At 63.0% G+C, this 25,918-nt stretch overlaps 4 protein-coding genes across 8 annotated transcripts; 3 read left to right on the top strand and 1 right to left on the bottom strand.

Annotated features, from left to right (window-relative positions):
• Nucleotides 1–968: 968 nt before the first annotated feature.
• On the top strand, nucleotides 969–5,911 carry LOC109284408 (interferon-induced very large GTPase 1). Its single transcript, XM_019492758.2, has 2 exons — nucleotides 969–1,566; nucleotides 2,306–5,911. The coding sequence occupies exon 2, from the start codon at nucleotides 2,327–2,329 to the stop codon at nucleotides 5,081–5,083; it is 2,757 nt and encodes a 918-aa protein (XP_019348303.2). The 5' UTR covers nucleotides 969–1,566; nucleotides 2,306–2,326; the 3' UTR covers nucleotides 5,084–5,911.
• A 969-nt stretch (nucleotides 5,912–6,880) lies between these two features.
• Nucleotides 6,881–10,693, bottom strand: CIB1 (calcium and integrin binding 1). The gene is made up of 7 exons (XM_006273448.4): nucleotides 10,584–10,693; nucleotides 10,459–10,493; nucleotides 9,680–9,782; nucleotides 9,055–9,208; nucleotides 8,662–8,780; nucleotides 8,489–8,577; nucleotides 6,881–7,986 (listed from the first exon to the last, which is right to left on the bottom strand). Exons 1-7 carry the CDS (start codon nucleotides 10,632–10,634, stop codon nucleotides 7,965–7,967), a joined length of 573 nt encoding a protein of 190 aa, XP_006273510.2. The 5' UTR covers nucleotides 10,635–10,693; the 3' UTR covers nucleotides 6,881–7,964.
• A 41-nt stretch (nucleotides 10,694–10,734) lies between these two features.
• Nucleotides 10,735–12,785, top strand: GDPGP1 (GDP-D-glucose phosphorylase 1). Its single transcript, XM_006273449.4, has 2 exons — nucleotides 10,735–10,883; nucleotides 11,331–12,785. The coding sequence occupies exon 2, from the start codon at nucleotides 11,402–11,404 to the stop codon at nucleotides 12,560–12,562; it is 1,161 nt and encodes a 386-aa protein (XP_006273511.1). The 5' UTR covers nucleotides 10,735–10,883; nucleotides 11,331–11,401; the 3' UTR covers nucleotides 12,563–12,785.
• Nucleotides 12,786–13,335: 550 nt separating this feature from the next.
• On the top strand, nucleotides 13,336–25,893 carry TTLL13 (tubulin tyrosine ligase like 13). Of its 5 annotated transcripts, XM_059714467.1 has the most exons (15): nucleotides 13,337–13,574; nucleotides 14,060–14,377; nucleotides 15,533–15,573; nucleotides 16,151–16,269; nucleotides 16,802–16,932; nucleotides 18,586–19,162; nucleotides 19,691–19,776; nucleotides 20,084–20,309; nucleotides 21,099–21,286; nucleotides 22,133–22,321; nucleotides 22,681–22,858; nucleotides 23,404–23,604; nucleotides 24,303–24,663; nucleotides 25,058–25,304; nucleotides 25,650–25,893. In XM_059714467.1, the coding sequence occupies exons 2-15, from the start codon at nucleotides 14,088–14,090 to the stop codon at nucleotides 25,660–25,662; spliced, it is 2,847 nt and encodes a 948-aa protein (XP_059570450.1). In that variant the 5' UTR covers nucleotides 13,337–13,574; nucleotides 14,060–14,087; the 3' UTR covers nucleotides 25,663–25,893. The 5 variants fall into 5 exon arrangements, with proteins under 5 accessions (XP_059570448.1, XP_059570450.1, XP_059570451.1 ...); XM_059714468.1 differs by lacking the exon at nucleotides 25,650–25,893 and having other exon boundaries at nucleotides 13,339–13,574; nucleotides 18,586–18,742; nucleotides 19,019–19,162; nucleotides 24,303–25,143; XM_059714465.1 differs by lacking the exon at nucleotides 25,650–25,893 and having other exon boundaries at nucleotides 13,336–13,574; nucleotides 24,303–25,143.
• The last annotated feature ends 25 nt before the right edge of the window (nucleotides 25,894–25,918 follow it).

Below are 25,918 nucleotides of genomic sequence, written 5' to 3'. Positions count from 1 at the left end.
AGGCACCGTCTGCCATGTGCAGAGCAATAGGCCCAGTGCTGCAGGGCTTGGTGGCGTGTGTGTGGATTTGTGCCCAGCTGGGGGGTCGGTGCAGACCCCGGGCAGGTCTGACCAGCCAGTGCCGTCCCCAGTGACATGATGGCAGCACCTCTGCAGCAGCCACCAGCACTGCCCACGGCCGCTGCACCCAGGTCGTGCTGGTGCAACACGGCCGGCACCCTGCCCAGGCCTCCCTTTGCACCGGCCATGACCATGTACCACCGACTGGCCGTGGGGCAGATCCAGCTTGCATACTCCATGGCCAGCCAGGTGCCCCCTTCTCCACCCTTGCAACCAGGAGAGCCATGGCTGCAGCTGGTGCTGGGGAGGGCCGCGGGGATGCTGTCTGGAGGAGGAGAAGAGGCTCCTTTCTCAGGGCCTCGGTGAGGAGGCGCAAGGGGAGGTGTCATGGGATGTGTTAGGTGGGGGTCAGGAACCAGCATGGGCCACAGCAGAGCGGCTCAGGAGCCAGTCCCTGCACGATGCTGGGGCAGCGATGCACGGAGCCAGGGCAGCTGTGGCTGGGGCGAGGGCAGGCAGCCTGTGGAGCTTCTTCCCTGGCTGGCTTCTGTGTGCGTGAGCCCTTCACTGGGCCAGGATCACATAGCAGCTGTGAGGGCAGGCGCTGAGCCCCCAGCTGCACCGTGCCTTGTGCTGCGGGGGGGTGTCCTGCAGCAGCATCGGCGCTGCTGGCCCAGCCCGGTTCCTGCTCCAGAAAGGACCTGCCCCTCTCCCCAGCCCGCAGTGGTTGCTCTCCTGCAGGTAAGTGGTGCTGCTTGGGGTTCGGACGTGGCCCTCTGCTCAGCAGCGCGAGCCCGGGAAGACAGGGTGGCACCCCTGGTGATGTGGGACAGGAGGGGGCTCCCGGCGGGGAGGGAGCAGCCGGGGGTGGTGTCAAGTCCCAGAGCCGTGGGGCTGGGAGGGACCTGCAGAGGCCACATCTAGTCCAAGCCCTGCCTGGGGCAGGATCAGCCCAGACAAACCGTCAGTGTAAGGCTACCCTGGTCTGAGCCTGAGCGCAGGGGCACGACCCTCTAGCTGGGACCCTGCGGGGTTGGTGCCAGCAGCAGCATTGGCACAGCCCAGTCTGGGGATCCCCAGCACCTCTTGGGACGCTAAAAATACCCTGACGTATGTAGCAGAAAAAAAAATGATGGTGGGGAGGGGAAGAGGAAGGGTGGGAGCAACAAGCACAGCCAGGAGCCTGGGAAATTCCCTTGACAGAGCACAGGCATCCTGCACCTCCAGCGTCCCTGACCAGAGGCCGCGCACCCTCTCCATGAGCCCCTCCAGGGTTGGAGAGTCCACATCGTCCCTGTTGCAGTGAAGAAGAGGAGGACAGCAGTGTGCCAGGGCACAACCCTGGCCGCTCAGGCCGGAGGAGAAGCCTCGCCCTGGGCTCTTGGGCCTCCAAGAAATAGAAATCAACAGCAGGCACCGAGAGGCAGAGACCAGGCAGGCAGGAGCCAGCACGAAGCCGGACCAGCCCTGAACGAGGGACCCTCCTGCCCTCCCACCCAGACCCGAGTGAGTAGCGCTGGGGGAAGATGGCCCCGACACCCCTGGCTGACACCCAGCCCTGCCTGGGCTTCCCGGGGTCTGTGCATGGAGCAGCCGTGCTGCCGGCCCTGCGGACAGGGATTTCCTCCCATGTGGGATGGAGGTGGAAGGTCTCTGGCACCAGCTGCCGCCTGCCTGAGCCCCCGGGCCAGGCCCCCTCTGCCCCGGCTCTGGCGGCCCTGGCTGTTTGTCTGCTAGTTCCTGTGTTTCTCTTCCTGTTTCTCAGTCCTGAGGCTCAGAGCAGCTTTAGCACGAGCAAGCCGCCGCCGCCATCCTTCCCCGCCAGCAACGCCCAGACTCCCACGCTCTAGTTTGCCCCCCGGCGCTATCCCCTGCCCCCCACAGGCACCCCTCGGCAATGCCAGCTGCAGTCCCTGTGCCCAGAGAGAGGAACCCCATTCCCTGCCCAGCTGCCCTCCCTGAGGTCCCCTCCAAGCCTGCACCCCTCTCCCACGTGGGGGCTGCAGCTGTCACCCCCAAAGCCCACCTTGCCCCTTCCCTCCCCCCTGGTCCATGCTGGCACTGGGTTGCAGGGAGCCAGGACGCGTGGAGCTGCTTCTCACACCCCACTTCCCGCTGCCCCGGGTTGCTCCCAGCCACGTCCTCCCCATGGGTTTGGGACCTCCAGGCCCGGGGCCCCCCTGCGCCCTACCAGATCAGTGCAGAGCCGCTCCCAGCCCTCGCTGAGCCTGCCCCTGTGTTTCAGGACCCTCAGGCGCTCGGCAGGATGAGCGAGCTCCGTGCTGCCGTGGAGAGCGTGGGCTTGCCTGTGGACACCTGGCTGCCCGTGCTGGCACAAGAGTGCGGGATCACCAACATCAGGGCCCTGCAGCACAGCGGCCGGCGCGATTACGAGAAGGCGGTGCGGCACAGCGAGCAGGCCTGGGAGACAGTTGCGCTGCAGAAGCTCTTCCGCTTGGAGCCGGAGCAGGAGGAGCTGCGCAAGGCGCTGCAGGCACGAGGGCTGCAGGCTGACAAGTGGCTGCCCATCCTGGAGGCAAAGCTGGGCGTGAGGTCGGCTGCTGCCCTGAAGCACTTTGGGGCAGAGGAGTACCAAGTGCTCGCCCGTGGCCAGCTCCCGGCATGGGAGAAGCAGGCGCTGCAGGTGCTGTGCCAGGGGGCAGGCGGCATACCCAGCCTGCCGCAGGAGCAGCTGCGTGAGGAGCGGCACGGCCTCGCCCAGGGCCAGGCACAGACGGAGCTCAGCGCTGGCCCTGAGCAGGGCAGCGGGGTGTGGGAGTGCCCGGCCTGGGCAACCCCCCAGCTCCTGGAGAGCGTGTCTGGGGGGCTGGTGCTGCAGGGGCTGCTCCTGAGCCAGGACGGGGAGAACCTGCTGCGAGAGACCGAGAGGCTCCTGCAGCCCCCCGAGGGCTGCGCCTTGCGGGGGCCTCTGCTGCCAGAGAGCGAGGAGGTGGAGACCTTCTACTCGGCTGCCCAGGAAAGCCTCTCCAAAGCCCTCATCAGGAAACTGGGGGTCACCGCAGGCATCGGAGCCTTTGGGGGGCTCAAGGGGCTGACGTTCGGGGCGGGCATCCACGGCACCTGGTCCAACCACAACACGTGGGAGACCGAGAGCGCTGGCAGCACCACGTACTGCTGCCTGCGCAGGCAGCACGTGGTGCCCACGGCCTGCTGCGAGCTGAGCCCCGACGAGCTCCAGCTCTCCCCGAAGGCCCTGGCTGCCCTGAGGGAGCTGGATGCCAACCTGCAGGCCCAGGCTCTGCCGCTGGCCCGCTCCGCGCGCTGCTGGGACTTCCTGGAGCGCTTCGGCTCCCACGTGGCCACAGGCCTCGTGCACTTTGGGGGCATCTATTGGGAGAAGGCGGAGGCCAGCGACTTTGCCAGGAGCACAGTGGACCTGGTGAAGAACGAGTTGCTAGCTGCGCTGGGTGCAAGTGCGGGCGCGAACTTCTCCAGCCTTGGCGGTGCTGCTGCATCTCTGGATGCCTCCCGGGAGAGGGGCCACGCTGCTGATGAGCAGCACGAGGCGCGGTACAGCCAGACCCTGACTTCCGTGTCCAAGGTGGGAGGCTCCGCAGAGGCTGCCAGCATCCAGGCCTGGAAGGCCGGGCTGCTTGCCCGCCACAGCACCTGGCGTGTGATCGACCGCGGGTCCTGCACTCACCTGGTGCCCGTGTGGCAGCTGGTTCTGAAGAACCACAGCCGGGACATCAGAGACGCCGAGACCCTGGCCCGGGCTTTGAAGGAGTGCTGGGAGGAGGCCTACAACATGAAGCGGACGCCTTGGCTGCCTGGCGTGGCCCCCATGCTCATCACAGAGCTCCAGGAGCTGGTGAGCAGCATCGCGGGGGACCTGACACCGGGCAGCCCAGCCAGCACCTGCCTCAGCCTCGTGGTCCGGTGCCTGGGCGTGCGGCAGCAGCTCCGCCAGCATGTCTGGCTGGACACAGACGCCCTGTGGTACCGCCACTTCCTGTGCAATGCCCCTGCCCAGGCCCTGCTTGCACAGGCCTCGCAGCGCGCCTGGGAAGAGCACGCCGCACCAGGTGACACCTTGTACCTGCTCACCTTCCTCAGGGACCTGCTGTCCCCCACCTTCCGCATCCACCCGGACGACTTCCCCGGCATCTGCCAGGTGCAGCACAACCTGGATCAGGCGGCGGCAGCCCTGCGAGGTCAGGAGGAGCGCGACCCTTTGGTGGAGGAGTTCTGCATGTTTGCCCTGAAGCCGGCAGTGGAGGCTGCGGTGCGAGAATGGCTGGCTAAGCAAGCGAGCCGGAGCATGGAGGAGGGGGCCCATGCCCATTGCATGCTGTCCTCCGGGCCCCAGGGCCAAGCACAAGCCTTGCCCAGCCCGGAGGGACCTGAGGAAAGCTCTCCCCAGCCGGGACTGGGGGCCTCTGCGGAGTCCAGCCGGCTGGCGGAGGTGCAGCAGATGGTCCCTGTCGGCCTGGTCATGAACTTCCTGCCCAGCCTGTTCTACCACATTAAAAAAGCCACCCGCAGCATTGCCCTGCGCTGCGCCGGCGGCCAAATCTCCCAAGCTATGGAGGAGCTCCGGCTGGCACTGGCAGGCAAGATCCAGCTCCCCAAGAGCCCTGTTCTGGGAGTGTCCAGAGACCCCGGGGCCTTCCTCAGGGATGTGTTCCAGTGCCTGCCAGAGCTGGAGGCAGAGCTGAGCAAGGACTGCCAGCAGCTTGGTGCCCGTGCGGAAGGCATGAGGCAGCTCCCCTGGAGCGAGCCGGAGGCAGAGCGGCCACGGATCTGCAGCCCAGAGCAGCCAACAATCGTCTTTCGCAGAGCCAGAAGTCCGTGTCCTATTGAGTTTCTCCAAGATGTGCTCAAACAGTTCAAGGTGTTCACCCAGCTAATCCTCAGGGATACAATAGTTATAGCTCTTGACCTGCAAACTGTGCTGAGAGCTCAGGCTAGAGCCCCAGCACCTCGCCGACGTGACTTGCCCACAGCATCCTGGTCCTCCGCACTCACCAGCGAGGACTTGGAGGCTGCACTCAGACAGTAACACAGGTTGTGCTGCCTTGCTGGAGAGCCAGGTTCTGCCCCATGCCATCCCGGTGTGTGTGGCACTGGTGGCGAGCAAGGCTGGTAAGAAGCTGAGCCCATGGGGCTGGCGTGTGCCCGGCATGCCCACTAGCGATGCAGAGCCCCAGCCGAGTGGGCAGGCACTGGCTGGAGGACATGCAGGCTGTGGCTTATTAATATGATGACAGGGACCCAGCGGGTTGGCTCCAGATAAAGGAGGCAGACCCAGGTCTAGGGCCCAACCTTTAATTTGCTTGCACTTCAAAATGCAAAAACTGATGTTTATCCCAAAAATCTCGCTGGCTGCCCATGACAGCACAGCACAGTTTGGCGTCTCACCTGCCCCGGCTGCAGGGACTCTAGGCGGCAGGAGGGTGGCACGCAGCCTGGCGGCAGGTCTTGAACTGCACGAGTTCTCCAAGTTCCCTCCAAGAGTCTGGGAGGGAGGAGACCTGCCGGGGGTCTTGCCGCACGCCTGAACGACCCAGCTCTGCTCAGTCGATAGAATTCAGAACTCATTTGGACTAAATTAAAAAAAAAATCCAGCCTATACCCCAGATTTGTAGGTGGCAGAAACTAATGCTCTGATATATTATCTGATTTCTTCGTTTCACTGAAGCTTTGGGCCTGGACTGAGCCAGGTCTCCGGGGGACCTTAGTTTATGGGCTTCTCTGACAAATCTGTTATGTTTGTACAGATGATCTAAGCTTCTTAACAAAAATATCTCTAGTCTACCAAAATACCACCTAGTCCATTTGTTACATCCATCGTGACTACTGGTTTAAAATAAAGCCATGATATAGCACATTTGGATTATTTAGTGTGTTTACTTCCCTTCTAGTCTCCTTTCAGCCCTTGTGCTTTGTGTAACGGTATCTCGTTACTGGCTCAGTTCGATGGGTCATGCTATGCTCACTCAGGAACAGGCGGTGGGGCCTTCTGCTTAGCCGCACTGCTGCAGTTTGGCCTCAGCCCCTTGCAAATGGCCAAGGCTGGCAAAAAGCGGCCTAATTACAGGGGAAACGAGCACCAGCCCAGGCTCTCAGCTTCGTTACTGAGAGCTCAGGCCATGGCAGCCCTGATCTGCTGCGCTGGGGGCTGTACGTACAGCAGGGCCAGCCCTGCCTTGCTGCCTCTCTCTGTAGAAAGGCTGCTAATTCCAAGCTGCCCTCTCCGCCCCCCATCCATTGGGGTGATCACCCTGCTCTCGGGCAGAGCCACGATGATGCACATTTTCCTTTCCTGCTGCTTCTTCACAGGCAATGCCCACCAGCCCTTCAGTGCAGCGAGGCCAGGCCCCTGCCCCTGCAGCAGGTGTGGGGTGCGACCCTCTGCCACCGCTGCCTCCAGAGACATCCCTGTTACTTTGCACCAGCCCATCTCCAGCAAGCATAAGGCTGGCTGCCACCTCTGCCCAGCATGAGAGCTGCCCAGGTTTCAGTCCTGGACCGACGAGGCAGCTGGTAGCACTGGGGGTGGGAGCTGCTCCTCAGTGCCATGCACGTGGAGCAGGGGCATGTGTGGAACCGCGCTCTGCTCTTTGCTCAGCAGGGGCTTCAGCCCCATGCACAACTCGGCTGCAGGTTCCTTTGGCAGCCTCAAGTAGGAACGACCTCCTTCAGCAGCTGCCCCGCAATGCAAGGAAGGAGGCAGCCGGTGGGCACAGCAGCAGACGCAGCCCAGGGGTTGCTTGTTCTGGGGCAGAGGTAGTTGTTGACCATAAACCCTCCCCTGCAGGGTCCAATTAAGCCCATGGGCCACAGCAACAGACACGAGTGAGATTCCAGCTCTTTATTGATGCTGTTTGCAATGATGCATGGGGAAGGGGTGGGGGGAGCGCCAGGCCCACCACGGGCAGGGCCTGAATCCAGCGCCAGATGCTTCAAAATACATTAGAAAGGAGGTGAGAAGTCTCAGCACCCTGAGTGTTCACCGGCACAGTGCAGGCCAGCGGGGATGGGTTCTGCCTTGCAGCCACAGCCTTCCCTTGGCTAGTAGCAAGGGAACGGTGGAGAGAACGCGGCACCAGGCTGCTCTTGGCTTGTGCTCTGTGGAGAGGTAGGTGCAGCATGCAGGGGCAGGGGCCAGGGCAGGCCAGAAGGGGCACAGAGAGCCCCTTCTACTGATACGCCACCCCCTCGGCAAACCGCTGCCTGGAACTGGCCTCTGGCTACTGTGCCCAGGGAGCTGACCTGGGTGACCTCTGGCACGGGATGTGACATTGTTGAGCCAGGACTTTTAAAGTGCTGGGTACATTATTGCTTAGAGAAATGAGGCAGGTTTGCTACAGCCCGGGCTGTGGCCTCAGACCACCCCAAGGAGGCAGCGAGGAGGGACAGTGCCAGCGGGACCCCTGCCAGAGCTGTAGCTCCCAGGCTGCTCATGGAAGGCACAAATCGGTGCTTGAGATTCACACGGAGCAGGAGGTGACAGTCTCCCAGCGAGAGATCTCTGCTCCAGTGTAGGGTGTCAGTGTTGTGCCCAGCTATGGGCTACACCTCAATCAGCACAAGAGGCAGGGAGTACACGTGGCCCTGGAGACTGCACGTCCCAGCCTGCCGTGCTCTATCCTGGGCCCGGTAGCCCCTGCTTAGATCTCCAGGCCTGAGGCTGTGAGGACAAGGGCAGCTTGAGCTGGGCTGCAGCAGAGAAAGAAGCCTGCGTCCCTCCCCCGTGCAGCAGGAGGAGCGCAGGAGGCACAGCCCGCGGGGCTGGTGTAAGGCACTAGGACAGGCGCCGGCATCGCCCATGCATTGGCTTTGGTCACGAGAAGAGGAAGGGGCCAGCTGCTGTGCAGGGCCAGCGCCGAGCTCTGCAGCAGGCTGGGGCGGGGCAGGGGGGAGATGGGCTGCAGGAGCCATCACAGCACAATCTTGAAGGAGCTGAAAGAGAAGGACCGACCGTGCTGGGCCAAGGGGAGCAGCCAGCTCATGTCTAGCACCAGCACTGGCTCCCGCAGCGCAGCCCTGGCCTCCCAGGTCGTGTCTGCTCGCAGCAGAGCAAATCCCTACATCCCTGCTGCCCACAGCTAGACAAGCTGCTCTCCCCGCACCCACAGCAGTGGAGCTTGGCAGCCAGGAAAGAGCAGGTGGGAGGCTTTACAAGGGGAGGGAAGGGTGGGCTTGGTCTCTGCCTGGGGACAGGAGAGCTACGTCCCCCACTGCCCTCTGCACAGCAGGGTGGGGGCATCAGGCTCTTGTTCAGAGCTGTGAGACACTAGCCAGAGACCTGGGGTCATGCCCAGCTCAGCAGCAGACTTCTGTGACCCCAGCCATCGCAGGCTCTGGGCCTTAGTGATAATGGGGCTACTGCCCCTTCCTCCTCTGCTCTGCCTGGTCAGGGCAGACAAGGGGCTCTTGGGCAGGGCAGCGAGGGCAGCCGTACCTAGCGAAGTCAGGAGAGCGGGAAATGACGTGCTGGAACTCCGAGAGGTTGATGGTCCCATCCTTGTCGATGTCGGACTCCTCCAGGATCTGAAAGAAAAAGAGATGTCAGCCACGAGCACCGGCAGGGCAGCACGGCCCTGCCCCCCACCCAGCCGGGGCCTGCATGCTCACGTTCTGGATGAGCTGGTCCATCTCCGAGGTGCTCAGCCGGGTCCCGTCTGCATCCCCTGTCAGGCAATTCACCAGGTTCTCCAGGTCCTTCCTGTCCAGCGTCCCGTCATCATCAAAATCTTTGTGGGGGGCGGGGAGGGGAGAAAGGGGAGAACCAGCTATGATCCCATTTCCCTGGCAATGGCCCTGTAGCTTGGAGATGGGTCAGGTTGGAGGCTCAGGGGCTCCACCCTTTGCTGGCCCTGGGCTCGCGTGGGGCTGGGCTGCAAGGCCCAGCTTGCACAGAGCAAAAGTTCCTCCTGGGCCCCTCCTTGTGCAAGCTGGACCTGGAGCAGAGCTCATCTCTGTGCCGGCCCCGTGAGCTGCATATCCCCCCTGGCCCCAGGTCTTTACCGAAGATGCGGAAGGCATAGTGGGACTTGATCTCCGAGGTGGCGGCATCACTGAAGACGCTCAGCATGTCCAGGAAGTCCTCAAAGGACAGGCTGTCGTCCCCATCCTCCGCCGTGGAGAAGACTCGGCAGATCCGGTGCTGGAACGGGTTTGCCTGGAGGCACAGAGAGGATCACTGAGAGGGCAGGAGCTCCCTGGCACAGGGCAGGGGCAATTCTGCGCTTTCAGCTGCACGTCTGGCTGGAAACAGGCTACGTGCCTCAGCAGAGTAGAGGATCACCCAAGCTCAATCAGAGACTGCACCACAGCCCTTGGAACTTGCTATGACCTGGAAATGTGCCTGGCTACAGTCCCGATGCACCCCAATCCCTCTGGAAGCTCTGACATCCCTACAGCTCAGCAGGGAAGAGGAAGCTGGCTTCCAGGCGGTGACTGGACAGTGCGGCAGGGGATGACCGGCTCCCCCCTTGCATCTGTTACCAGGCTGACCTCCAGGATGGTGAACAGGGGCTGCCCCGAGGGGCTGGGCCTGCGCCTGGGGCCAGACCCAAGCACAGCGGACTGGCCCAGCTGCCTCACAGGCTGAGGGGAGGGGCAGGCAAAGGAGTGGGGGCACGTGCCCTACCCTCAGCTCAGGCAGCGTGACGACCTTGTCCTTGGGGACCCGCGCCGACAGGATTTGATCCCTCTCCTCCTTGGGCACCAGCTCGCTGAATCTCTTGTGGGCGCTTCGAGAGACAAGAATGAGCGCTGCTCTAGGGCAGCCTGTAGTGCAGGGCCAGGCTCAGCCACAGCGGGAGCCCGCCCAGGGCAGCTGCACCCCGGGTAGGTGCACAGACACAGACCCACGTGCCAGACACTCTGGGACCGTTTCGCTGCACGCAGCTCTGTGCGGAGCTCCCCAGCGATGGGGCTGGGGCTGTGCCAGCTATCCCAGCGCAGCAAAGCAGCATGAGCCCACGCCCTGCACGGAGCCCGAGGACCTTTGCGCCGGTGCCCACAGCCCCAGGGCGGGGGGGCACAGCCCAGCCGCTCCCTGCGTCCTGCTTCCTGCTTCGCCTGCGAAGCAACGCTGGCACCACTGAAAGCAACAGCCACCGTGAGCTGCTGCCAGCTCTGCCCTGGGGCCAAGGCGTGCCAGCCCCGGACTCGGGCACAGGAGCAGGGAGAGGCGGACGGGGCTGCCACCCCGCGCCGCTCGCCCCTTTGCTCCAGCCGCTCTGGGAAGGTGCCAGCTGAGCTCTGCGCGGCAGGTGCCACGGGCCGCCCGGCCCCCGACCCGGCGTCTCGGGTTTCTGGAGCCGGGTTTGCGCAGCAGCCCGAAGGCACCTCGCCCCTCCGGCGGAGAAGCGGGCTGTGGCAGCGCGTGCGGACGCGTCCCCTGCCCGCCCCGTCCCTACTCACATCAGGATCTCCTGCTTGGTCAGGAACGTCAGCTCCTGCGGGGCGAGGAGGCAGCGTTACCCGCCGCGCCCGGCCCCGGCCCCGACCCCCGGCCCCCGGCCCCGACCCCCGCCCGGCCCCGGCACCTGGTACTCGCCGAGCAGGTCCGGCGGCACGCTGCTGGCCGAGCCCCCCATGGCAACACTGTATCCGCTGCCGCGACGTCACAGCTTCCCGGAACCTGCTCCCATGGCAACGCCCCGCTCTTAAAGGGCCCCGCGCCGGGTGAGTAGGCGCTGCTGCGGCCGGGCTCCCGCAGGACGAGGCCCGGCGCGGGCTGGCGGGAAGGGCCGCGGCTCCCGGCCCGGGGGGAACGAGTTGCCGTGCCGGAAGACGGCGGGACGAGCTTGCGGGAAACCGCGGCTCCGGGGCAGCCCGCACAGCAGGTTGGCCGGGGCTGCGGGATCCCTGCTCGGGCTGAGCCAGCTCAGCGCGCCCGGCCGCCGGCCCCAGAGGCTTGCCCGTGGAGCACTTGGGCGCGGCTCCCTCTGCAGCGTCTGGCACGATGGAGACCGGCTGCCAGGGCTGGGGGCAGCGCAGCGGGGAGGAGACGGCTCCGCTGTGGCCTGGGCAGGGGCAGGGTGGTGACCACCGTGCCAGGCTGAGCTGTGGAGCCGTCTCTGTGACCCCCGGTGCCCATCCTGCCAGGCCGCCTGCACGGGGGTGGGCTAGGGGAGCAGGCTCTCGGCAGGTGCTTTAGGAAGTGGGGCTCACCAGGGAGGGGGAGTGCTTCTCAGACGGGGGAGGGGGTTTGCTTGGGTCGCGGCAAACAATCTGACTGGCTCGTCTGTGGTCCCTGAATTCCCACGGACTTGTCCCGTTGCCTCTTTCAGAGCAGCAGCAGCGGGGGAGCAGAGCAGGTAACTCGACCGCGTCACTGCGTGCAGGCCAAGCTCCCCAGGAAATGTTGCACGCTCAGGAGCAGCCGGAGCACCCCGCTGCCTCCGGCCTGGAGGACTTTGTCTATAGCGAAGAGGACTTTGTTCTGCAGGGGGTTGGGTGGGGGAGAAGCAGGCCAGATGGGCTGGCAAGCCGCGCCGTGTCCCACTTCGACCACGCATTGCAGTCTGGCTGGGAGCGCAGGATGAAGCAGGGCTTGTTCCGGTATCCCCTGGGGGAGCTGCAGACCCGCATCTTGCCTGGCGAGATGCACTTTGTGGCCCAGCTGAACATCCAGAGGGGACTGGAGCGGAGGAAGCCACAGGACATCCAGAGCGTGAGGCAGAGGTTTGACCCGCAGCAATTCCACTTCAGTAAGATCAAGCCAGGGGAGATCCTCTTCTGCCTGACCAGGAGCCCCAGTCCCCACGTGCCAGCGGGGGGGCAGGCTCCGGCCCAGGATGGTGCTGAGCCCAGGCTCCCAGAGACGCCTAACCGTGTCCTGGTGGTGATTAATGTCAGTCCCCTGGAATTTGGGCACGTGCTTCTTATTCCAGACCCCACGCTCTGCCTGCCTCAGATTCTCACCCAGGAGCTGCTCCACTTTGGACTGGAAGCTGTTCTCCTCAGCGCTCACCCAGGTTTCCGTGTAGGCTTCAACAGCCTGGGAGCCTTGGCCTCTGTCAACCACTTGCACCTGCACGGCTTCTACCTGGACTGGGAGCTCCTAATTGAGTCGGCCCCGAGCAAGCCCCTGTGCCCTGCTCTCAACTTCCACCTGCTGCAGGGCGTGCCAGCCCCGGGGTTCCTGTTCTACGGCGAGGGGCGAGGGCTGGGGGCCTTGGCACGTGCTGCCTGCCGAGTCACCGACTACCTGGTGGAGAACGAGATTGCACACAATGTGTTTGTGACGCGGGGAACTGCCCCTGGGGAGCCAGCCCGCTCGGCAGCCCGATCTGGAGTTCGGGTGGTTGTCTGGGCCAGGAAGTCCTGCTTCGGGGCCAAGGAGGAAGCGGCATTTAACGTAGCCCTCTGTGAGCTGGCAGGGCATCTGCCAGTCAAAACCGCCCAGGACTTCCAGAGCCTGACGGAGCGCTCGGCCCTGTGCACCATCCAGAAATACCTCCTCCCGGCGCCCCAACTCTCCCGGCTCCAGGACGAGCTGGTGACGCTGCTCACGGGCTAACTGCCAGGGGGGCTCATCCCTCAGCTGTGGGGCCTGACTCGCCCAGCCCAGCCCAGCCAGCGTGCTCTGTAACTCCTGTGGAAGTGGGGGGGGCACCCCTCCGGGTGGGGGCTCGGGTGCTGCAGCCTGCAGGGAGGGAGCGGGTCTCTGCACAACTCCTGCCTCTCGATATTATTATTTTTTAAGGAAAAACAGATGACCCAAACCAAGCCAGCCAAATTAATTCCAAGTCCATGTGATTCATTCAAGAACCGCACGTGGCCCCGTGTCCCAGGAAGGGCTGGGGGGGCTGCACGTGGTGTCCTGGCAGTGGCTCGGGCACCTCTTGTAATCAGTGACTGGTGATTAGTGAGGGGGGATTGGTGCTAATTACTAAATCAGCAGGGGTCCCGGTGTTCTCTGATTTAAAAGAAACCCCCAATTTCCAGATTTAAAAGAGGAACCCAAAACCCAGTTTTCCCCGATTAAAATAAAACGCCGCTCTACATACATCCGTGTATTAGTGGTGGTGTATTTGAATCATGGAAACGTGGGTAGCTTCTGAATCCAAAAATGTGGGATTCTCTTACATGGGAGAAAACCAGGACCCCGGGGTCAGTGGCGGGGCCCGGCCTCGCGCTTGCGATCAGCCCGTAACCCGCGCTCTGCACCCGGCAGCACCCCTACCCTACCCTACCCCGCCCCGCCCCACTCCCCTCCCCGCTGGCCCACGTGCTCCCCCACTTCCGGGCCGCTGCCCGTCCAGCAAGGCATGCTGGGAGCGCTCGCGGCCTTCCCCGGGGGCGCTGGCCAATGAGGCGAGAGGAGGCGGGCGGACGCTCCGATTCTCAGCCAATTCGCAGGCGCCTATCTGTGCTTCCGCCTTGGCGCTGTTCTAGGCGGCGGGAGGGGAGGGGGCCTCTCTCTATGGTTGCTGAGGCCCCGCCCCCAACGCTTGGCTTCCTGCCGGCGGCGGAACCTCCTGTCGCCATGGAGACGGCGTCGGGGCTGGAGGGAGCCGCCCCGGGGCCTGGTGAGGCACCTCCCCCCCCGGGAGCAGGGGCGGGGCCAACCCCGTGGGCGGGGCGATGCGGGCCACGCCCTCTGTGGGTGCGATGCACGTGGCAGGAGGGGCCTGGGCTCGACGCCTGCGGGGGGAGGGGGGGCTGCCCCAGGGGAGCTGGGGGCGGTGCAGAGTCCGAGGTCTGCGCGCGGAGCCTGGCGCAACACCGCCTGAGAGCGGGACCGGATGCGACCCTTCCAACCTCGCTTTCCCTGAGACGGGAGCGGGGCGGGGTGGGTCTGCACTAGGGTGCCGTTGCTGCCGCGCGGTCTTCACCGGAGATGCGGTGCCCGCTGTGCAAGGCTCAGACCGCGCGCTGGCTCTCGGGTGTGGGAAAGAGCTGGCAATGGCGGGTGACCCAGTGGCCGGCCCTTGGCCTGGTGCGTGCGGCACACGCGGCGCTCGCAGGTCTGGCACGCTCGTGCGTCGCGTGCTGACGAGCTCGTTCCGTACAGCTCCGTAAGCGAACCCCGCGCGGGGAAGATGGCCTCCAAGGACAGCAGCGTTTCCGCGAACGAGACGGATGAGGACGAAGACGAGGAAGGGGCTCAGTCAGAGGAGTCTTCCCGGGGAAGCACCGCAGGGTGCAGCGGAGAAAGTAAAACGGCGCTTGCGGACAGCGCTCCTCAGCAGGGGGCCTTGGAGCCGAGGGACGCGGGCAAGCTGGGCTGGGGGCGGACAGCTCTGCCAGCGTCCCCGCTTGGCCCAGAAAGACGAGTGGCAGAGCACCGTGTCGTGGGGACCGAGCTGAGAAAGAGAAAGAAAAGAGTAAGGTGAGCGGCCCCGGCGCCCCTGCGCTGCCAGGCCTCTGCTTCCTGGTTCCCAGGCCAAGCAACCTGTGAGGGAGGCGCTGGAGCCCAGATGGCCGGCTGCCTCCTGCTTTCCTTTCACCGTCGGGAGCTCCCCAGCCTCCCAGACCAAAGCCCACGTGCCTCGCATGAGGTGCGGCATGCTTGTGTGTCTGTCAGAGCTACCTAGCTGGGACCCAGCGTGGCAGGCAGGGACCACGGCATGACCCATCGTCCCACTGGCCGCACCGTGCTCTTTCACAGCGGTTCGTGTGTATGCATAGCTGGTGCTTGACTGTAAGAAATGGGCCTGCAGCTGCCCAGCCACCACCACCTGCAGTTTGCATGTACTAGTTATGCCTGTGCGTTTTTGGGCAATTTCTGGCCATCTGGGCCTCTACTGGGCAAGGTCTGGGCACAACAGGGAGGTGTCTACCAGCACATTTGGCCTCATTTCCTCTAGTGGGGTGGGCTGTGCTGCCTTCACTTGCAAAGGTCAGAAGCACATATTGTCTCTTGTTCGTAGCTGCATCTCTGCGTGCAGTGAGCACCACCGGGGAGACTAGAACCAGCAGACGTAACCAGGTGGCTGTTGTCAGCTCTGAATGGAGGGGCCCAAGCCCCAGTGAGAGCGCTGGGACTTTTGGGACTGGAGGAGAGGTCTCAAGTCACTTGAACTCCACCTCTAAGCCCAAATGTGCAGAGGTCTTCGTAGTTTAAGCCAATCTGTGCTCCATGGCCCGTCGGCACTGGGACTTGAACAGGGTTTCCAAGTGGGTCCGGAGGGCCATCTGCTTTATGTGCAATACACACAAGTTGACAGAGTCACTGTTGTGGTCTCCCTACGTGGATACTTGTGTCACTGCATGTTGAACACCAAACCCACAAAGCAGAGGCATTTAATGTGTCATGACACCAAGTCTCTGGAGCTGGAGAACAAAAGCCAAAGAGTCCCAGAGACATTTTGTTGGCAGCTGTCACCCTGGGTATCCTGCCAGCTGCCTTCTAATGGCAGCCCCAGGTCTGCCCTGAAGTGAGCGGCCTTCCCCATGGCTAGCCAGGAACCCGCTTGTGCCTGGAAGTCACCTGGGTGAGCACGGCATGCCTGCACTGAGCCACTGCCTGCTCTCTCCTTTCCAGGGTGCTCTCTATCAACCTGACCAACTGCAAGTACGAGAGTGGTAAGTCCAAGGTGTCTGTGGCTTCCTCTTCGTTCTGCTCACTCTGGCGGGCCCTCCTGAGTCCCCGTGCACTTGGCAAAGGGAGCTACTTGGAGGTTATCCCTGTGCAGGGACTGTCACTTGTTCACCTGCTGCTCTGTGAGCGAATTACACAGGTAATGTGCCAACTGGGCCATGCTTTGGAGTGAAACTCCCCCTGTGCCTGTTGGGCATGGCCACAACCCAGGGCTTCTGCTCTGATTTGGCTCCAGTAGCATGGGGAGTGTTGCTGCGCTGGGAGTGACAGCTTCCTCACGTGGAGAGAGCACAGCTGGAGTGAAATGTGCTGGGTATTTCCCCAGGGAGGTTGCCCAAAGTAGTGCTGACAGGCACTTGATAAGAACCTGGAGAGGGAGGGAAGGCTTGCTGGTGTGGGGTGTACAGGAGACAGCACTCACTCCATTCCCTAGTGTGTTTGCTTCCACCCATCTTGTTCCCATCCACCTTGCTTCCCGTTCACCTCAGGCCCTAGGGGATCTGGGGTCTCTGCACCTGGCTTCCTCAAAGACTCCCCTGCCATGTGCTTGCTTTGCTGCAGTGCGGCGCGCAGCCCGGCGCTGTGGCCTGAAGGAAGTGGGGGACGATGAGGAGTGGACAGTGTACTGGACCGACTGCTCAGTCTCCCTGGAGCGCGTCATGGAAATGAGGAGGTTCCAGGTAAACGCTCCATGGACAGGCCACCCGGCAGGAGGAGTGGGGGCAGGGAGGGTCAGGCAGAGGGGCTTCAGGGCATGGGAGAGGGCGAGTGGCCGAGGTTCTCACATACCAGTTTTCTGCCTGAGGGGACAGTCCCCAGAGCCTGATTCCATCTGGGTCGCGGAGAGTGCGATGCCATCAGCCCCTGAGTAGTGCGCACGGAGATGGCGCTTCCAGCCACAGCTGAAAGCCAGCAGAGAGATGTGCAGGTTTCCGTCCTTTTGCCAAGGGTTCTGACTGAATGACTGCTCTCCCCTTGCCCCCATGCTGCTTGGAGAGGAAAGCTGCGGGTCTGGGGGGAAGGGGCAGATAGGTCGTGCTGGCTGAGCCTAGTGCAGTGTGCAGGGCCTCTGCCCCCTCAGTCGCAGGGCAGGAGAGTCCAGTCCCCAGCTGCCTTCCCTTTGCTTGTCTCCACGTGGTCTGACTCGCTGGGGTCTCACAGCCTGTCCCTGCAGCCCCTTGGCCACTGCTCCCTGTGCTGCCCTTGTTTCAGAAAATCAATCATTTCCCGGGCATGACGGAGATCTGCCGCAAGGACCTGCTGGCCCGGAACCTCAGCCGCATGCTCAAGCTCTTCCCCAAGGAGTACAGCATCTTCCCCCGCACCTGGTGCCTGCCAGCTGAGTGAGTCCCCAGCACAGAGCTGACCCATGCAGGGGGGAAGTCAGGGCAGGGGAGCTGCTGAGCTCAGCACAAGGGCAGTGGGTCCCTCTCGAAGATTACTCCAATCTGAACCATACCAGGATGTTGCTTGTGGGTGTGCAAACGTGCCAGGTGCTGTTAGGCTGTGGCCTGGCTTCCATGGCAGGAACAAGGGGCAGCACCCTGACTTGAGTGATCTAAGACAGACCTGGGCTAAGCTCTGGGGACTGCCTGCGTCCCACTATAGTCTGGGGTGGGGCGAAGGCTGAGGTCCTGCAACACCCGAGGTCATTGGGAGAGGTTGCTGCAGTGCCGGGAGGGACTCTGTCCCCTTGCGCCCTGAGTGCAGGACCCCTTATTGCTCTAGCAGGGAGAGGGCAGAGGTTGCCCTCCACAGAGCCCCGAGGCAGCCTGCCCATGAGCCAGCTAGCTGCTTCTGCCTGCCCTGGGGTGACCACCTGCCTCCTGCAGGGATGGGGCGGCAGAGCATGGGGAACAGGTTCTTTGCAATGACATGTTAACAAAAACTGCAGCCATGCTGTGGAAAGCCGAGGCCTGGTGTCAAGCTCTGAAGTTTGCATTTAGGCCCCAAATAGGAATGTGGGGCTGGGAGAGACTTCAAGAGGCTGTCTGCTCCAGCCCTTACTCTGAGGCAGGGCCCCCTGTACCTAGACCATCGCTGACACACTTGTCACCAGCTCTCGCACCCCCTTCACCAGCTCTCGCACAGTTGTCACCAGCTCTCGAGCCTCCTGCCCTTTCTGTTCCATTGCACCACCCCCAGTGATGGTGTGAGCATCTCCCAGCAGCCGAACCATATCTTGGCAGTAAATTAAAACATTGGTCTTGTCCACCCTGCAGTGGGTGTGGAGGTCTGCATCCCAGCCTCCATGTTGGGAGGCTTCCCCTTAGGCCCCTCTTCTAGGGAATGCAGACCTGGTTCTTCCACCCTCTCCTCCAGGGTTTTAGTGTCTGAGCCCCTGCCCCTTATTCCCATTCTCTCCTGGATTCTCTTCAGGATGCTTGAGTGTTTCTTAGTGACACCCAGGACTGGGCACAGGACCCACCCAGGCCTCTCCAGCACCCAGTGCTGTGAAATCATTACCTAAATGAGTGCCCTGACCACAGAGTGAAGGGCCAGTGGCTCCCGGGGGAGTCGGGAGGTGTGCTTCATTCTTAACGACTAGCCCCCTGTTGCAATGCTGAGGATGAGCTCAGGAGCCTGACCATTGTGCTCCACTCTCACCCAAGGGCTTGTCACGTTTCCCTGTTGTCTGCAGCAGCGGAGCTCAGATGTGCAGCAGATATGTAGCGTCTCAGGTATTCAGCGGCTGCCAGTTCCCATGGCCCTCTGGCCGAGGCAGAGGCATTGAGTAGTACTTTGAAGGTGGGTGGTGGGTTACTGGAAGGCTTTCTCCCCCAGGTGTGGTTATAAATCATGTCACTCAGGACTAGCCCACTACAGCCCTTGAGATGGCTGCGTAGCCTGTAAACTGCCCTTGATTCTACTTCGGAGGTGCTGCCCCTGGCGGCTGCGGCCCCCATCCTGCAGGGCTCCACCTCGACTTGAGCATTTAGCCAGCCGTGGGAGTTGGGCTGTTCCCTGCACTCTCACCAGTGGCTTCTTTGTTACAGCTATGGGGATTTCCAGGCGTATAGTCGCACAAGGAAGAACAGGACATACATCTGCAAGCCAGACAGCGGCTGCCAGGGGAGAGGCATCTTCATCACCCGCAGCCCCAAGGACATCCAGCACGGGGAGCACATGATCTGCCAGCAGTACATAGCCAAGGTACCAGGCCTCGGCCGGGGCTGGCAGCCTCAGGGTCCAGCCCAGGATGCAGCTCCCTCCTCATCCCACCGATACAGCCTTCTGGCCTACCCCCTGCTTCGCCCAGCCTGCCAGTCCCTCCCCAGTGACAGCTCAGCTGGGAGAGGCCAACCACAGCTCTGTGCCCAGACTGCCTCAGCAGGTCCCCTCCCAGTGGACATGCTGCCAGAGAAGTGCAGTGCCTCAAGGTGCCTAGCAATGCTGCTGCCTTCTGCTCACACTTGCCTTGTCTCTCAGCCCTTCCTCATTGATGGCTTCAAGTTTGACATGCGGATCTACGTCCTGGTCACATCCTGTGACCCCCTGAAGATTTTTGTCTACAAGGAGGGGCTGGCTCGGTTTGCCACCATGAGGTACATCGAGCCCAGCAGCAGCAACCTGGTAAAGAAGGGACGTTTCCACAGAACCGACACTGGATCCGTGGGGGGAAAGCACCGGGCCCTATGGATTCCCAGCACTGTAAAGCAGGCAGGCAGGGCCAGGGGTGCCACTGCCCCAGTGCTGTCCTCTCCCGGTGCCTTCTCCCTCCCCATTTTTCCCTGCCCCCTCCTTTTCTTCAGGGGTGTTCAAGGGAGGGTTGGGCCCAGCTCTATCACCTGTGTTTGGGCAGTTTCCTGGCCTTTTCATGCCATGTTATGATTGCTTGTGGCCCTGCTGGGGGCAGAGTCCAAGCCGTCACCAGCTCCTTGTCCACTGCTGGACCCAAAGGGGCTCAGTGCCAGCAGAGTCTGGCCTTTGGTATGGGCTGTGAGTGGCAAATTGCAGGCAGCTGTAGGAAGGGAAGGTAGAAGCACAGATGTAGGACAGGCAAGCATGGGGATCAGGGAGTCACTCTCACTGGGATCTGGGGCTCTTGTCTGGCGCCAGTCCTCGGGGCTGAGAGTGAAGGCTTTGCTGTGCCTCCCACAGGATGACATCTGCATGCACCTGACCAATTATGCCATCAACAAGCACAACGAGAACTTCGTCCGGGACGACACAACTGGCAGCAAGAGGTACCTTCCTGCTGGGACTCTTGTGCTTCCTGCGGGGGCTGTGCCTCCTTCCCTTAGGGGCCATGTTCTCTGGGGAATACCCTCTGTGCAGTGGTTGCAGGGCAGTGGCTTGCATCTGGCCCTGGTGTGAAGTGTCCTGCCACCCCAGCTGTCTGTATGTGGTGCACCAGGGGCCTGGTCACTTGGGGCCAGCTCCCTGGAGGTTCCCGCACTGCCTCAGTGTAGCAGTGACCTTGCAAACCTTGTGGCCTACGAGGGCAGTGGGACCCTGCTGATGCAGGACCACTCTTACTGCACTCCCCACCAGGAAGCTGTCCACTCTGAATACCTGGATGGAGAACAACAGCTATGACACGGCTGGGCTGTGGGAAGACATAGAGGACATCATTATCAAGACCCTGATCTCGGCCCACCCGGTCCTGAAGCACAACTACCGCAGCTGCTTCCCCAACCACACTACCGGCTGCGCCTGCTTTGAGATCCTGGGCTTCGACATCCTGCTGGACAGGAAGCTGAAGCCCTGGCTGCTGGAGGTGAGCCAGGAGAAGACTCCATGGGGTCAAGACCTCTCATTCCTTGGTAGCCTGCACAGAGCGTATGAACCTAAGGCCAGGGCACGCTGAAGCTAGCATTCAAACCAGCTGCCTGTGGTCTCTGTAAGGCTGAATGGGCCAGGCAGCAGAAGGACATGGCTAAGCAGTCTGCTTCCCAGGTCTCAGGAGCTCCTTCCCCTAGCTTCTGGGAGAGTAGGGGGTCCTCTGATCCATGGGGCTGCCTGCGTTTGCAGAAACTTGGAGCCTGTGCCCCTGCCCTCTCTGCTATGTGTGTCTGGGTGTTTTTAAGCCTGGGGACTGGGCTGTGCCAATGCTGCTGGGACCAAAGCTGAAGGATCAGACCAGCCGCTGTGTTTAGGGTCAGGAAGGAATTTTACCCCTGGTCAGATTGGTCTGGGCTGGGGGTGTTTTGCCTTCCTCTGCATGTGGCCTCTACCTGGGATCTCTCAAGTGTACATTAATCTTACATAAAAGCAGGATGTTTGCTGCTGTGGTCCCCCTGCTTTCCCTGTGGCAGGTTTGGGTGTGAGTCTGTGTTGTGTCAGGGTTGATGGTTGTCTTACAGAGATTATGTAAGAAGCCTTTGGGTCGGGGGGGCAGGAGGCAACACCTGCAGCCTGGCTGGGCAGTGCTTTGAAAGGGCAGCAGCACCGGGAGCCTGAGGGGAGCTGTGCGTGGGGGCTGAGGCAGGAAGGGCCGGAGCCCAGGATCCATCTGCTGTACCGGATGCGGGGCTGCCCCACGCATCTGAGACTTTTGTCCTGGCAGGTGAACCACTCGCCGAGCTTCACCACAGACTCGCGTCTGGACCGTGAGGTGAAGGATGCAATGTTGTGTGATGCCATCACCCTCATCAACCTGCGCGCCTCCTGCGACAAGCGCAAAGTGCTGGAGGAAGACAAGCGGCGGGTGAAGCAGCGCCTCCTGCAGGCCCACGCGCCACCCCGGGAGGCCAGGTACTGCTCCCCAGCATGCTGGCCTGGGACGGGGGAACAGGCAGACAGCAGGAGGCACTGGTAAAATCACCCTGTGGCTGTGACTCCCGCACTGCCCTTAGGAGAGGAGATACCCTGCTCCCCACCTGCCAGAGGGAGGGTCAAGACCCAGGTTCCCACCCCTGGGAATGGCTGATTTTTGCCTGTCTAGATTTCCACCCCCAGCCTGTCCATGACCCTATGCTGCCTGCCTTTCACTGGGTCCCTCATGGGGGGCTCTGGGCACACAGCAGTCCCCTCAGGCATTTGGTAGCTCCGCTTCAGAGGGTGAATGCTTCCATGGCATGGCCTGTTCCAACAAGTGGTTCAGAGGCCAGCTTCCCTGCGAGGCAGTGTTGTGCTCCCACCCGCCTTGGCCCTGCCTGCTCTCCTGGCTGCTCCTCGGCAGCAAGCCCAGACTCCTGGACAGCGTAACCAGGCCTTGTTGGATGAGTCTGCTGCCCAGACTTGTCCAGGTGGAGGGGCATGAACCTGCTTCACACCTGTTTCACGGCCATGGGCTCTGCACACCCGGGGGCTGAGCTGCCCCAAGCTCCCTGCTCTCCAGCGAATGAGTGGTGGCTGGCAGTCAGCACAGCTCAGCTCTTTGCACAGACTGGTGCAGTCACAGGAGGGTTGGGCAGTGATGTGACTCCCTGAGCGGGAGCCTTTGCCTGACCTGCAGCAAGAGACAGCAAAGGACTAAAGCATGAATTGACTCAGGGCAGTGAACACGTGCGACTGGGCCCTGAACGGGGAGGAGAGGGGATAGGGAGTCCCAGAGAGGCAGGCCCCTCACTCAGCCTGTGTGATGGCCTCCGCCCATAGGCGCGAGCAGCTGGAGAGCAGCCAGGCTGCGTGGCTGGCCCAGGAGGAGAAGTACGAGAGCTCGCACCTGGGAGGCTACCGGCGCATTTACCCAGGACGTGGGATGGACAAGTACGAGCCCTTCTTCAAGCAAAGCAGCTCCCTCTTCCAAGAGACAGCAGCCTCCAGGGCCAGGGAGGAGTGTGCCAGGTACACCGCCCCTGGCCTCTCTTGGGACTTCTTGACATCTCTTGGTGGTAGGAGACAAGAGGGTGAATTGGGGTCTGCCCTGGGCCTTGCAGGAGGAGTCACCACTACGACCTTCTGTGTCTGTCCTTGGGTGTGAGGGGCGCACCAGGCCCCAGGGCTGTGGGACTGGCGGGTCTGTAGCAGTTGGCACCTGGGTGCAAAAGGTGTTCTCTGGGGAGGCGGCTCCAGGCTGTTTCCCGGCAGTCCTGCATCCCTGGACTCTACTCCCAATAGCAGCCCCTGGCTGTGCCCGCACACCCTGCCTCCAGGCATGTGGTCCCGCATGCTGCCCTGGGACTGACGCTGTTGCTTCATGCCAGGCAGCAGCTGGAGGGGATCCGAGTGAAGCAGGAGCAGCGAGAAGCTGTCACTAAGAAAGGGAAGGACAGAAAAGAGCAGCTGCAGGGGGAGACAGCTGGGGAGAAACCCCGGCCCGCCGGCAGAGCCAGGGCCCTGCCCACCCACATCTTCCACAGTGCCAAGGGCTGTGGTGGAAAGGTACCTGCACCCTGGGGCCAAACTTTCTGGCAGGGCGGCAACAAATTTAGCCCCACACCTTCCCTAGGTGCCACTGCAGTCCCCTTCCTCTTGCTCATCCTGCTCCCTGCCTTAATCTGCTCTGTGTTCTGCTCCCTGCCCTGTGCATCCTGCCCAGTCTCTGCTCTGCGTCCTGCTCCCTGCCTTGCGTGCACTGCCTGATCTGATGTTCTGCTTTCTGCTCCATCTGGTCTGCTGCTCTGCCCTCTGCGCCCTGCCCTGTCTGTGACTGTGCTGTCTGCCCCCTCCTCAGTCTGCCACGCATCACACACACAGGCTGCCTAGGCCGCTTGTGGCATGTGTGCCACAGGCTGGCCACCTGTATACCAGTGCACGCATCCAGGGCATGCCTACCTCCTGGGAACAGAACCACGGGGCTCGGCCTGTCCTTCCAGCCAGTGCTGGCCACACCTTGTGGGAGCCTGACTACTCCTGGGGTCCCCTTGCTCCCTGCTGACATCTGTGACCCAGCCCTCGTGGTAGCTCCCAGCATGTTTCTGTCCCAGGCTCCACAGGTGCAGCTTGACTCCATGCAGCCCCAGGACATCATAGCCCACGAGGAGACAGAGAGGGTCAGGGCTCTTCTACGCCGTGAGCACCTCATCCGGGGCCTGGGCATTGTGGACCAGCTCTCCCAGCTGCTCCTCAGCAGCGAGCCCGGGCCCCTGGACATCCTCGGGCCCCACGTTGGTGTTGCTGAGAGCCAGGTAGGGGTGGGCTGCTCAGATCTGGCCTCTAGGGCTGGCACAGGAGGTGATGGGCAGGCAGAGACACCAGCCAGGCACCCCAGGCCCTGACTTCCCCACACAGCCAGGCTGGAGGCAGTGGACCTGGTAGCGTGAGTTTCCAAGGGCTCTACCATGTTTACAGCCCTTTTCCCTCTTTACAGAGTTCCCAAGGGGTATCCCAGCCCCTGGGAATGAGGGCGCCCTAGACAATGTCTCTGGGGTATACTCCATCTCTGCGGGCATCTGTCCAGACCTGGGGGATGGTGACACAGCTCAGGCTAAAACGGTTCAGAAAAGAGCCACAGGAATGATGCGGGTCCTGGATACGTGCCCTGCCCTGAGAGAGCAGAGATCAGGGCAGCTGTTTTAACAAGGAGAAGGTTGAGATGCGACTCGAGCAGCCTTACCGACCTCCCTGGACCAGGATGCGTGGTCCTAGGTGGTGACAGCTCAGTGGCTGGAGCTGGAGAAACCCAGGCCAGCAATAAAGAGGGTGCAAACCTAGCTGGGAGCCCCTTGGCTGCTGAACCACTGACCTGGGCATGGGGGTGGGAGTGCCAATCCAGACCCTTCTGCCCCTGCTCCATCAGAAGCCAGGGCCAGGGGCAGTCAGCAAGTGAGCGCCTCTGCCCTGCGACAGGCCCGGGATGTCAGCGGCCGTGTCTGTTTTCTTGCAGCCGCCCTTCCTTTCAGACACACTTCGGAACCACGAGCCCCAGAGCTTAATGACCCTCATCCCCCTCTCGCTGCTGGGCAGGGCAGGCCGGTACCTGGGGCAGCTGCCTGCAGCCAGGGTCCAGCTGCTGGCCAGTCAAGGCTACACTCCCAGCCTCCCGGGCCCTCTGCCAGGCGCAGGCCAGGCCCTGCCCTACCGCACGCTGGTCAGGCTGCAGCACTACCCCCCGCCACAGAGGAGTGTGGGCTGGCTGGGGGGCCACGTGACGAGGACGGCAGCAGGGCCTGAGCCCCACGCACCCGCCAGCATGGCGAAGGCGGGCGGGCAGAGGTTCTTCAGCGCCAGAGACCGGGCACGAGGCCGTGAGTACAGCTTGGAGGCAGAGGTTGCGCTGACGCCCTCGGGGCGCTCCCCCAGCTCCTGGGGGGACGTTGCTGGCTCAGTCATTGCACAGGACCCTGCAGGTCTCTCCCCCAGCCGGGTAGCAGGCGACCGTCTTCTGCCTCGCTGTTTGCAGGGCACCACCCTCCCTCGCACAGCTGGCAGGACCCTCTGGCTTGCTGCCCTGCCTCCCGCCGTCCGCCTCGCTGCCATAGGGGCGCCTGGCAGCAGAAGGGAGCTGGGGGCTGGGTAGTTTTCCTTGCAGCTGATGGGATGCTGCCCCCAGGGCCGGGGCAGGCACCAGTGTGAGGGCGAGGACTGCCCGCTGCCCTGCTGGCTGCCACATCAGCCCTAACCCCCATGCTCTCGTTGCAGAGGGCCCCGTGGTCAGGCGGCCCCTGCTCGCTGGTGCTGGCTATCCCGGCTCCCTGAGCTGCCTGCCTCACGCCAGGCGAGCCCCGCGCCAGACGTGCAGCGACTACACGTTCCCCTCGGTGACAGTGCCCCTCTACCACGAGGCCACGCGGGACCTCGCCCTCACCTCTGCCTCTGCCCCCCTGGTGCAGCGCACAGACGCCTCGCGCCGCTCCAACGCCACGGCCGTCCTCAGCCTGCCCCGCCGGTAACGCAGCTCGGGGCTGGGGCCCCGCAGAGCCAGGCTCCCGGAGCAGAGGTCTGCCCGAGCCAGGGGACAGCTTGGCCACCGTACTGGGGCTGGCCCGGCCGAGGCCACATGGGCGAGGGGGAAGGAGACCCACCCTCAAACCCAGGCCTGCTGCCCACACCTGACTCTGCCTGGGGGTGGTGCCCGCCCGTGGCTGGCGCGTGCCCCTCGTCCGTGTCACTGGCACACCCTGCTCCTGCGCTGGCAGCCGGGAGCCACGGGCCGCGGTCTCCCCAGGCACTGATGGGGGGGTCCTCTCCCCTGCTTGTGCCCTGTTGACCCGGGCCCCTCCTCCCTCCGCAGGAAGTGGACCTGAGCCTGCAGCCTGACGGGCCTGGGGCCGCAGCCGCCGGGCAGCGCCTGTGCGGGGCCAGGGCTGCTGTCGTGGAGCTGGAGCGGCCTCCATCGCCCGCACGAGGGGCTGGCACCCGCCGCGGCTGGCCCCGCCCTCGTCCCCTGGCTGCCCTTGCTGGGCCCGGCAGGGCCGTCTCGGGCGGCGGCGGCGGCTCCTTCCGCCCCCGGCTTTGTATTAAAGTTTTGTACCGTTTCCCGCCTCCCGGCTCTGCTGGGCG

Source organism: Alligator mississippiensis, chromosome 11, assembly GCF_030867095.1.
Source record: "Alligator mississippiensis isolate rAllMis1 chromosome 11, rAllMis1, whole genome shotgun sequence".
Classification (NCBI taxonomy): Eukaryota; Metazoa; Chordata; order Crocodylia; family Alligatoridae; genus Alligator; species Alligator mississippiensis.
This window is presented reverse-complemented; position numbering and strand designations above follow the sequence as displayed.

Coding starts and splice junctions, on each gene's coding strand:
- GDPGP1 (XM_006273449.4), top strand. CDS start 11,402: ATGTTGCACGCTCAGGAGCAGCCGGAGCACCCCGCTGCCTCCGGCCTG.
- LOC109284408 (XM_019492758.2), top strand. CDS start 2,327: ATGAGCGAGCTCCGTGCTGCCGTGGAGAGCGTGGGCTTGCCTGTGGAC.
- TTLL13 (XM_059714465.1), top strand. CDS start 14,088: ATGGCCTCCAAGGACAGCAGCGTTTCCGCGAACGAGACGGATGAGGAC. Junction 14,378..15,532: donor AAGAGAAAGAAAAGAGTAAG/GTGAGCGGCCCC, acceptor TCTCCTTTCCAG/GGTGCTCTCTATCAACCTGA. Junction 19,163..19,690: donor AGCCCAGCAGCAGCAACCTG/GTAAAGAAGGGA, acceptor TGCCTCCCACAG/GATGACATCTGCATGCACCT.
- CIB1 (XM_006273448.4), bottom strand. CDS start 10,634: ATGGGGGGCTCGGCCAGCAGCGTGCCGCCGGACCTGCTCGGCGAGTAC. Junction 8,578..8,661: donor TGGACCAGCTCATCCAGAAC/GTGAGCATGCAG, acceptor TTTTTCTTTCAG/ATCCTGGAGGAGTCCGACAT. Junction 7,987..8,488: donor CGCTCTCCTGACTTCGCTAG/GTACGGCTGCCC, acceptor CTTCTCTTTCAG/CTCCTTCAAGATTGTGCTGT.